Raw genomic sequence first — 12,039 nt, forward strand, 5'->3', positions numbered from 1 at the left:
CATCAGAGCCCATGATGATTCAAATGTTTGAAATTTTTTCCAAATTTCTGTTCGGCAATCTTGTTTCAGTGTTAAGTCAACTTGATTAAGACTAGATCAGACAGTATTTAAGAGGCTTAATCAGAGGTGTGCATCATTTGATTTAATCAGTCTTCCTTCGGTAAGAACTGAAATAATTGAATTTAAAGAAGAAACCAATGGATTTGATTCGACTTTTGTGGAAGTTCGAAGTTAAAAGTTTCAATGTGTGAAAAAAGGGGGAAAAAAAAATAAAAGTAAAAGAGAACTTAGGTTTTATTAATTTAATTTTTTTATTTGTCATTTAATATGTTTTTATAATGATTTTAAAAAGTGTTTTTAATATTATCTAACACTTGAAATTTTTTATTTTAGAATCACTATCTACTTTTAATATTTTAATAATAATCTATTTTATTTTCACCAAAGCCAAAAATCAAGTTTTTTCAATTGCAAATTAAGTCTTGATATTAATTTTTTAACCATAAAAATGCTCAATTAATTCTTAAAAAAATATAAAAATGAATTATAAGATGAAAAACAAAGATGTAAAAATACTCTATACACAACAAATTTAAATCCTTTTATTAAACCAGATTAAGGCTATTTTGATCATCAAATTTAGATTATCTTTCTATCTAATTATAATTTATTTAGTTCTATCTAATTTTAAAATTTTAAAAATCTTCAATTAAAAAAATTGTCAGCTATAAGCTTGTGAATTTAAATTAGAAAACTTGAGATTACAATTCTTTTAAAAAAACAATTTTGATTTTGTTAAAAATGGAAAAAGGGTTCAATGGAAAGATGCAGGGCAAGGATCCTTTGATGAATTAAAAGAGAGGAGTCATGATCATGGAAAAAGAAGAAACAGTTGAAAATCATTCAGTAAATTAAACTTCCTGATGGGTTATCTTTTGCCTTGTGCTAACTAATTCTATACTATGATAGGTATATATAGTGACAAAGTTACACGGTACCAAAGGATGAAGATGAAATTGAAGGCCTCTCTAGTGGGGGCTGTTGTCATTGCGGCTCTCGGCTTCTCTCTGCAAGCCCCAGTTGCGAACTCGGAGCTGAAGCCCAGTTATGGCCAGCAAGAACTTCACATTCTGAGATGGGTTGAGTATCTCCATGATTTTAAGAGCAGTTTTGTATCTCAGACAATCAGCACACTCCACCAGCATCTCCATTGCTAACTTCACCATATCAATTTTCTCCTTCACCGCATCCCTTTCCCCATCCGCCCACTCTCTCCCCCTTGCCGCCATCTCCACCAGCGATATCATTGTCGGACTCCTCTTCACCTTCACTAGCTCCGCCGTCAGGTCTATCTCCTCCGCCGCCGTCTCCGTCTTCAGCTGCTCCATCATCCGCGTCTGCTCCCCGTTCAGGTCCTTTACATAGTTCATCACCAGCCGAAACGCGAACCCTGGCATGAACCCAGCAATCCAAAGTAGGCTTCGCTCGAAAGGAGTCAACCATGGTGGTTCGAACAAGGTCATCACGTCCTCTCGCACCACTCTCTGCTTGGCTTTATAGTACTCCGCGTAGTGCGCCACCACCCTTCCTATCAGTTCTTGCACCCTCGCCTCCTCGTCTTCTCTTGTCTCGTCGCAGTCGCGCTCATCTGCTTGCTGGAGTAGCAGGCGGACTTCCTCGTGCCTTACCAGCCATCCTCGGAAGAAGATCTCAAATGGCTCTGAGTTTGGGTTGTTGTTTGCTGGAGGCATGTTGAGTTACAATATAAAGAAGAGAAAGTGAATGCAAAAGCTGATATTATTGATGCTATATATATAGGGAAATTAAACCAGGGAAAGGTTTGGTTTTTGAGTCAATTAAGAGTTTGATATATTTAAGAATACTTATCCCATAAGGATTATGATATCATAATTGCATGTTAAGAGTTCTTGCATTATGAATTGGTTTTGTTGATGTTTAGAGTTCTGTTAATAAGTCCAGTTATTGTATATTAGGAGTCCTTGTCCGATAAGGATTATGAATTGCTTTTGTCGATGTTTGGAGTCCTATAAATAAGAGAGCATTTGATAATAATTTTATAAAGTGTTTCCGGTATTTTTAACACTTAAAATTTTTTATCTTTCAAGTATTAAAAATCATAAAAACACTTCTTAAAATTACTATCAAACGCATTCTAAAAATCTAGTCGTTATATATTAGAAACTTTATCCTATAAAGATTATGAATTGGTTTTATCTGGGCTCGGAGTTAGTCAGTTTCTCTCTAATCTCATAATTACATGTACTGAGGTGCATGTACAAAGAAGGCCAAAGCCAAGGTGACTGTACCCCTTCTCACACTAGTGTTTCGGCATTGGGTTCTTAGAACTTGGAAGAATCCAGAACTGGATCAAGAATTTAAGATTGATCCACGAGGATTTGTTTAGTTCAATTTTTGACAAAGGCCCAACCCAAATGCTAAATCACACTACTATTGAAGATCAAGTTCAAACTACCTAAATCTAAAATTCTAACTTTATCTTACAAGGGAATGTTAAGTTGAAAATACTTCTAATTTTTAACAACTTACAATACAGATTACATCATTCAAACATAAAATATTAAGGAAAATCCCATAATATATACATCTAAAAGCATCACGCGTCCAAAAGTTTTGCTCCGGGAAAATTGCATGATACCTCCAAAGGTATCAAACCTTCAAAATTTGAACCTGCAATGTTTAAAAATCAAATCTTAATTAGTTAATTTCAATTATCGATATTGATTTAGTCTAAAATATTATAAGTGATTTTTCAAAATTTTAAAAATATTTTCTAAAATTTTTCAAACATTTTTTTTCAAAAACACTTTTTAAATTAGAAATGCATTTAATAATAATTTTAAAATTTTATTTTATTTTTTCTACTACTTTAAAAAATAAAAATTTTGAAAGCACTTTCTAAAATCACTTCAAAACACAATCTAAAAGTACTTCCTAAATTGACTCTGAGATGGGCTCTAATTATGCTAACATTATAATTTTTCTTCTTCCCAAGATTAATATTTTAGAGGGTTTTCCTGTAGTTTCATAATACCTGATGAAGTTGAAGGCATCTCTAGTGGCGGCCATTGTCATTGCGGCTCTCAGCTTCTCTCTGCAATCCCCAGTTGCAAACTCGGAGCTGAAGCTGAGTTATGGCCAGCAAGAACTTCAAATTCTGAGAAGGGTTGAGTATGTCCATGATCTTAAGGGCAGTTTTGCATCTCAGATAATCAGCACACTCCACAAGCGTCTCCACTGCTAACTTCACTATCTCAATTTGCTCATCCACCTCGTCCCTTTCTCCATTCGACCGCTCTCTCCCCCTTGTCGCCATCTCCACGAGCGATATCATTGTGGGCCCCGTCTTCACCTTCTCCAGCTCCGCAGCCAGTTCCCTCTCCTCCTCAGCCATCTCCGTCCTCACATCCTCCATCATCCGCGTCTGCTCCTCCGTCAGGTTCGTTACATAGTTCCTCACCAGCCGAAGCGCGAGCCCTGGCTTGAACCCACCGATCCAAAGTAGGTTTCGCTCGAAGAGAGTGAACCATGGTGGTTCGAACATGTTCAGCGCGTCCTCTCTCACCACTCTCAGCTTCGCTTTGTAGTACTCAGCATAGTGCGCCACCACTCTCCCTATCAGCCCTTGCAGCCTTGCCTCCTCGTCTTCTCTTGCCTTGTCGCAGTCGCGCTCAGTAGTTGCTTGGAGGAGTAGCTGGCGGACTTCCTCTTGCCTGACCAGCCATCCTCGAAAGAACGTCTCAAATGGCTCTGTGTTTGGGTTTGGGTTGCTGTTTGCTGGAGGCATATTGAATTACATTGATGAAGAGAATGTAAACTATAAATCTGATATTGATGCTGTGATATATAGCTGCTTTATATAGGGAGATGAAGTGTGGGAAATTCTTCGGGTGGGATATATGAAATCATCCAACATTAAACTGATATAAAGTGCGTTTTAAAGTGTTTTTAGAAATCACTTCTAAGTATTAAAAATGCTTTGAAAGAAAAATCAATTATAAGAAAATTTTTAAAAAATCATTTGTAATGCTTTTTAAGAAGTACGCTAAAAACCATTTAAAAAAAAAATCAATTCCACCAAAAATACTTTCAATAAAACCATTATAAAACACTTATCATAGTCTAGCCAACATAAATAATTTCGACTCCATTTATTAGTGTTTTTAATAAAATTTAGAAAAATTTTATAAAACAATTTAAAAATTACTTGTAGTACTTATTAAAAAAATAATTGATTGAAAACTCTCTTAAAAACATTTTTAAAGAAGATATTTTCATTAAAAATAATTCAAATTAATAAAAATATTGTCAAATATGTTTTTATAATTAATTGGACAATGATTTTAAAAACCACTTAAAGTATAAAATATGTTTTCTTTTTTTTTTAAAAAAAAAAAAAGGTTAATATTTTGTCAAATTTGAAATGCAATTTTAGAAAATTTTGAAATTATTTATAACATTTTTTTAGAAGTAATTAATAGATAATTTTTTTAAAAACGTTTTTATAGAATTGGTTAATTTGTTTCTACCTGTTGGGTCATGGGAGAATGTGAAGGGTAGCAGGGAGATGGATGTGCATCATCTGAGGTGGGTACGTTGTTTGTTGCCACAAAGGGTGGAAATCCATGCATTGTGTGTGCCAAAACCAAGGTGACTGCACCCTTCCCCAAGGGTCAAATGTCTCTGTATCTCTGTCACACACCTCTTTAGGCACTATGCTTCTTACAACTTGGAAAAGTCAAGAATCAAAGATTTGTCAGAGCCCATGAGGATTGGGTCTTCAATTCAATATTTGACAAAGGCCCAGCCCAATGTGCTATTCTTGGGCTATTCTAAGCCATACATTGAAGAAAATGTTTTTGATAATATATAGAAAAATCGCCTAAGTAAACATTATTATGAGTTTATATTATTGCAATGGTGAAGACTCAACTCGACTCCTTTAAATTTTGACTTACAAGAGATGCTAAAACCATTTTAGAATTTCAAACATGTAAAAACGAGGATAATCATACCTTTGGGAAGAGGGGCGGGGAAGTCTGAAGGGAATGGATGTTTTCCAAGGTTCAAAAACAACAAATCTAGTGCAGGACAAAGAGGAGTGGAGTAGACTCTAGCCTTTGTCACTTGGTTTGGTTCCAGCCTAGAAATAGAAAGTGTCTTTTGCTATCTAACTTTGACTTATTACATATATTATATTCATTATATAGTGCTCAACATATCAAAACAAGAAAATTATATGACATCTTTAAGAAAATTGGTTATCCATCGTTACACATTTGTTTTACAATTTTTTTAAAGTATCGTACTCTTAAATTTTTAATTGGAAAGTGTGGACCCTGCATTTCATTCGATGTGTTTTCATTCGATGGTAAAACTCACTTTTTATTTTTTTGATGAAAATTATAATTATTTTTTCTTTAAAAAAAACTTGGAATCGTCACTTATTTTTGTTTTATTTTTAAGGGAAAAAAAATAAGAAAGAAAATCTTAAGTGTGACTCCTTATTTGAAAAAAAAAAGTCTGTAAAAATAGAGACGAATCCGATTATCAGATTACTTATCATGAAGGTACGACGAAAGACTATAACACCCCTCTAAATCCCTAAAAACGGGTTTCTACTAAATAAGATGAAGCGAGTGTGACAATTAATAAGAAAATCAATGAATACCAATGAAATGATCAAATAAAAAAAACAAATCGAGCATAAGAATAAATACATAAATTAAGTAGGATTGGGAGTGTACCTTACCAGCAAATAAGAACGTGCTATCATGGAAATAAGGTTAGCTCATAATGATAAAATTAGCACATGCATGTCAAAGAATATGACAAAAATCAGGCAATATTCATTAAGTATTATGAGCTTCATTGAACTCATCCTCATTGATTTCTGACTTAAGCTTTGGAAGGGCGCACCCAGACCACCTGTTTGAACATACTTCAGTGTAAGGAAGAGAGTACACTCGGATCATATGTCCGAGCATCCTTTTGTGTAGTAAAGACATCTGTCTGACTTTAGTGAAGTTAGACGGGCATAAATGATCATTTGTCTGGACATTCTTTTGTGCAGCAAAGACGTTTGTCTACCCCTAGTGAAGTTAAACGGGGATAAATGATCATCTGTCCGAATATCCTTCTGTGCAGCAAAGATGTCTGTCTGGCTCTAGTGAAGCTAGACATGCATAAATGATCATTTGTCCGGACATTTTTTTGTGTGAGGAAGATAGCAGGTCTGGATCATCTATCCGGACATCCCTTTGTGCAGTAAAGACGTCTGTCTGGCTCTAATGAAGCTAGACGAGCATAAATGATCATTTGTCCAGACATCCTGAGAGTTCCCACTAGATCGAAAGTGACTCACATGAGACCTTCTCAGAAGCACCCCCACTAAGATGGCCATTCCAAATGAGACACTTGATGTCAAAGGACAACTTTGTTGTCCACACTTCTTTCCTTATTTTAACCCATAATTGTTTTCTTATTTCTCCATTTATTATTCTGTATGGTTAGCATACATCATAGTTTACATGTATAGGGTTAGAATCATGCAGGAATTTATTTGCTTTTATTTGCTTTCCATGTATAGCATCCTTGTAAAGTCTATATATAATATACAAAACTCAAGGCCAAGGTAGTCGGTCATTCACAGAATATTTTGACATGGTATCAGAGCTTATGTTCTGAACCTAGAGTTTACACTCTTTCTAGTTTTTCTTTGGGTTTTCTCGGATTTAGCCCTAAGGGCTCTCAGATTTAGCCCTAGGGGCTCTCGAACTCTAGTCCAACTTTTGGGGTTTTTTTATTTTTTATTTTTTTTTATTTTTATTTTTTTCTGGTGGTTGTGACAACACATCTATGGTATGATCTTGGAGTTTTCTTTGGGTTTCTTCGATTCTAGGCTCTTGGAGATCTTCGATTATTTGAAGGTTTGTTATCAGATTTAGGCTATTTGACAATGTTTTTGTTTCTTAGGCTATTTCTGTCTTCATAATGTCTGGAGAATATTCTATTGTTCGTTTCAATGGCAAAAACTATCTTAGTTGGGAGTTTTAGTTTAAGATGTTTGTGAAAAGTAAGAAGCAAGACAGAGTCTTTAAGTCATCTACGAAATCTGAGTATCGGGCGATGTGTCTTGCTTGTTCTAAAATCATTTGGATTTGAGGTTTGCTTGCGGAGTTAGATTTTTCTGAGACCAATCTTACACTTCTACATGCCGATAATACAAGTGTTATTCAGATTAGAACCAATCATGTCTATCATGAGCACACAAAGCATATTGAAGTGGACTGTCACTCTATCTGTGCAGCCTTTGAAGCTCGTGTTATCACTCTTCCACATATTTCCACTGACTTACAAATTGCTGATATCTTCACCAAGGCTCTCCCTCGTCATCAACATTGCTTGCTAAGTAGCAAATTGATGCTTGTTGATCAACCTGCATCAATTTGAGGGGGACTGTCAAAGGACAACTTTGTTGTCCACACTTTTTTCCTTATTTTAGCCCACAATTGTTTCCTTATTTCTCCATTTATTATTATGTACAGTTAGTATATATTATTTGACAGATTATAGTTTACATGTATAAGGCTAGAATCATGCGGGAATTTATTTGCTTTTATTTGCTTTCCATGTATAACATCCATGTAAAGTCTATATATAATATACAAAACTCAAGGCCAAGGTAGTCGGCCATTCACACAATATTTTGACATGGTATCAGAGCTTGTGTTCTGAACCTAGAGTTTACACGCTTTCTAGTTTTTCTTTGGGTTTTCTCGGATTTAGCCCTAGGGGCTCTCGGATTTAGCCTTAGGGGCTCTCGGACTCTAGCCCAGCTTTTGGGTTCTTTTTTTTTTTTTTTTTTTTCTGGTGGTTGTGACAACACATCTGTGGTGTGATCTTGGAGTTTTCTTTTTCGATTCTAGGCTCTTGGAGATCTTCGATTATTTGGAGGGTTGTTATCAGATTTAGGCTCTTTGACAATGTTTTTGTTTCCTAGGCTATTTCTGTCTTCGTAATGTCTGGAGAATATTCTATTGTTCGTTTCAATGGCAAAAACTATCTTAGTTGGGAGTTTTAGTTTAAGATGTTTGTGAAAAGTAAGAAGCAAGACAGAGTCTTTAAGTCATCTACGAAATCTGAGTATCGGGCGATGTCTCTTGCTTGTTCTAAAATCATTTGGATTTGAGGTTTGCTTGCGGAGTTAGATTTTTCTGAGACCAATCTTACACTTCTACATGCCGATAATACAAGTGCTATTCAGATCACGGCCAATCCTGTCTATCATGAGCGCACAAAGCATATTGAAGTAGACTGTCACTCTATCCGTGCAGCCTTTGAAGCTCGTGCTATCACTCTTCCACATATTTCCACTGATTTACAAATTGCTGATATCTTCACCAAGGCTCTCCCTCGTCATCGACATTGCTTGCTAAGTAGCAAATTGATGCTTATTGATCAACCTGCATCAATTTGAGGGGGGCTGTCAAATGACAACTTTGTTGTCCACACTTTTTTCCTTATTTTAGCCCACAATTGTTTCCTTATTTCTCCATTTATTATTTTGTACAGTTAGTATACATTATTTGACAAATTATAGTTTACATGTATAGGGCTAGAATCATGCGGGAATTTATTTGCTTTCCATGTATAGCATCCTTGTAAAGTCTATATATATAATATACAAAACTCAAGGCCAAGGTAGTCGGCCATTCACACAATATTTTGACACTCAACACCCTAAGCACACCAAAACAGAGAACACAGAAGAGAGTAAAGAAAAAAAAAAAAAAACAAAACAGAGCATCTACAAATGAGACAAAACTGCTAAACCCACATAAAATGCATAAAAATGGTCTCATATTCTACAAACACGCACAACATCTAACGTCCACGTTCAAGCATCAAAATGGACCCAAAATCAGCAAGAGGTCGGATAGAACATTGTGAAATGAGAAAATATGAAGCATGTTTGGATCACACTTGGACAAAAACTGGCAAACCACTCACCTGCTACCCAAAACCTTTTATTCCCGCCCCAACTCTCCCTCAACTACCCTACTGCTCCTTTCTCAACCAAAAAAAAAGTCTAACTCCCTCAACCACCACCATGGCAAGGTCGTCATGCCTTTGTCACACGTCCCATGCAGCTTGCTCACCTATGAAAGCGTCCCCCACTCCCAAGACTCCCAAATAAAATGCTCAACTCACTCTCAGGTGTTTAGCAAGTGGTTATAGGAAAAGCAAAAAAAATTAAAATGAAAACAAGTGTCTCTTAGTTCAAAAAGAGGGGTCTAGAAAGATTTAAAAATCATATCTTAATTATTGAATTTCAACAATCAACATTAATTTTCAAACATCTTAAGATCAACAACGTACAATAATACTATCAGGTAGGTATACAATAATGCTATAGATTATGGATACTATTTCTTATATCATGAGTAATCAATCAACAAAAAGTTCAAACTTTGATGATCAATATTTGATAAACGGCTCAACCCCATTTATTGTTCAAAATTTTGTGAATAAAATGGTTGAAACTAATTCCAAAATTCCATTTTTCAATTTTGGCAAGTGTTAGTCCTACTTGGCTAATTAATATCCCTGGATAATACTAAGTAAACAAATTTGATTAAGTTTTGATAAGTATAAACCCATCCAAATTATAATTTGTTTTGTTCTATGATTGACATAAAAAAAAAAAGTTAAATAAAGAGTCAAGGTTTCAATCTTTAAATTATTATCTTAATTATTAAAGTAAAGTTTCTATTTCTGCTTAAAAGTTTACAATGAAAAGATTAATTTGAACCCAATAAAATTAAACTTAAATTCAATCATGATGAGAGAGATCATTTATCATTACAATAGGTGTCAAGATTGTGCCTAATATGGTTCGAGATTTTTCCATGATCCAAAAGAATCCCTCTTAATCCTTAGTCATTTCTATGAAAATTAATTTTACAACCTTATTTCCAAATCTCCAATTTAAAGCCTAGCATAAGATGCATCACAGGTTAAGAAAAATCAAGAACTCTAGTACGATATTTGGTTATTGAAAAAAATTTAAAAATAGATTAAGAAAAATGGTCTTCTTCTTATATTTGCTTTTACTATATAAAATACAAATGAAAATAAAATTAGTTAAAATTTTATATATTTTTTAACTATTTAATTTTTATATAATAAAAAAATAAGTAAATAAATTTTAAAAAATATATAAAAATAATTTATTAATTTTAAATCTATTTTTTACTTTTATTCATTTTTCCTCACCATTTTCTTTCCCTCAAAATTTCCACCAAGATGTACGAGTGAAACATGTGTATTTGAAGAACCCTTTAGCTGATTTTATAGCTTCATTTTTCTACATTCTCTCTCTCAATCTCTCTCTCTCATATATATATATATATATATAACCAGAAAAATTGTTTTCCTCACGCAGAAGCACTCTTGTAATGATGATGAAAGTTACCCCAGGGCTTTGAATTCTTTGCTGAAGGCTATATATATATATATATAACCAGAAAAATTGTTTTCCTCGAGCAGACGCACTCTTGTAATGATGGTGAGAGTTACCCCAGGGCTTTGAATTCTTTGTTGAAGGCTGCCTTAGCTTTGAAAAAAAGGGACATCTCAACCATCAAACTGACATCCAAAACAAGTGAAGTGAACAAGTACACAAACCAAAATGTTGGTATAGCAACTCTACATTGAGAACAAAATTCCAATAAAAATAAAGAAATAAAAAAAAAAAGAGGGCTTCCTTAGCCTTTACTTTTCTCAAACATAAAGTTACTCATAATTTGGATTTTACTGCTGGCCTCCAAACAAAATCATTGGGTTTTTTGCCTTAATAATGCACCAACTGCTCCTCTGTGGTTGTTGGGATACAGAAATATCATATGGTCATAGGAAAAAAGAAAAAATATTCAGAAAAAAAAAAAAAGAAAAAAAAAAGAGGTTAGTTCTACCTTCTACTTTAAAAACAACTAAAAAAAAGCAGGAGTAGAAATTATAACTTTTTGTTGTAATGTTATGGTTGAGAATTGTAATTTTGAGTGCGACCCATGTATTGGGTAGGCTTATAGCAAATCTTATAAGAGATTTCTTTGGGCTTAAACAAAACATGAAGGTCAAAGCAAGATTAGATGGATGATTGATTCATATTAACACTTTTGGACTTTGATATTGCAGCTTAACCCTACCCCTACCCTCCATATCATATGTCTCCTTAGGAATTAACTCATCCTCAACCTAATAATTACAAATAATAAAAAAAAAAAATTATTGGTGTCTTTGTCCAATATTTCTTGAATATCTCTAAAGATGGTAAGAGCCCATTTGGGATACAATTGTCATTTATTTATTTATTTATAACTAAAGTGAAAGTTATAATTTTTAAATAATAATATTGATATTTTAAATTTTTATTAAATATAAAATGATTTTTTGAATAAATTAAAATAAGATTTTGATGATTGCATTTTTTCCAACTTTTTTCAAATTTTTTATAAATAAATTAGTTAAATACATACAAAAACTTTTATTAAATTTAGAAACATTTTTTTTGCTTCTTAATATCAAGTATATAATTTGAATAGCAAATTCTAAAGGTCTATTTGGACACTTTTCTTGGATATAAATTTTTATTCTTAAAATAGAAAATAAATTTTAAACTTTAAAACCACGTATGGTCAATTTTTTTATCCAAAACAAATTTTCAAGAATTTATTCTAAAAGTACCATATTTTTAAAATAAATTTTAAATATATTCAAGTTTTGTTTTTTAAATGTTGTGTGAAATAATTAAAAATATTAAAATATACTGAAACTTTAAAAAACTATTTTTTTGAAATCTGTTAAAACCAAACATGGTATAAGAGAACTTAAAACATGTGCATGGCAGCATGGGATGCATAAGGGCCACCCATGTGACTGACCCATAAGAAAGAAGCTCCCCACAAAGACAAATGTAATTATTTCAAAAGTAAATTT

At 33.5% G+C, this 12,039-nt stretch overlaps 2 protein-coding genes across 2 annotated transcripts; both read right to left on the reverse strand.

The window, feature by feature from the left end:
* Positions 1–1,028: 1,028 nt before the first annotated feature.
* LOC100257046 (protein ZW2-like) lies at positions 1,029–1,751 on the reverse strand. The gene has a single exon (XM_002272300.1). It carries the CDS (start codon positions 1,749–1,751, stop codon positions 1,029–1,031), a length of 723 nt encoding a protein of 240 aa, XP_002272336.1.
* Positions 1,752–2,532: 781 nt separating this feature from the next.
* Positions 2,533–3,886, reverse strand: LOC100251914 (protein ZW2-like). Its single transcript, XM_002272342.2, has 2 exons — positions 3,074–3,886; positions 2,533–2,709 (listed from the first exon to the last, which is right to left on the reverse strand). Exon 1 carries the CDS (start codon positions 3,824–3,826, stop codon positions 3,095–3,097), a length of 732 nt encoding a protein of 243 aa, XP_002272378.1. The 5' UTR covers positions 3,827–3,886; the 3' UTR covers positions 2,533–2,709; positions 3,074–3,094.
* Positions 3,887–12,039: the final 8,153 nt, after the last annotated feature.

This window comes from Vitis vinifera, chromosome 13, assembly GCF_030704535.1.
Source record: "Vitis vinifera cultivar Pinot Noir 40024 chromosome 13, ASM3070453v1".
Lineage (NCBI taxonomy): Eukaryota > Viridiplantae > Streptophyta > Magnoliopsida > Vitales > Vitaceae > Vitis > Vitis vinifera.

Excerpts from the sequence above, each read along its gene's own strand:
- LOC100257046 (XM_002272300.1), bottom strand. The coding sequence starts at position 1,751 with ATGCCTCCAGCAAACAACAACCCAAACTCAGAGCCATTTGAGATCTTC.
- LOC100251914 (XM_002272342.2), bottom strand. The coding sequence starts at position 3,826 with ATGCCTCCAGCAAACAGCAACCCAAACCCAAACACAGAGCCATTTGAG.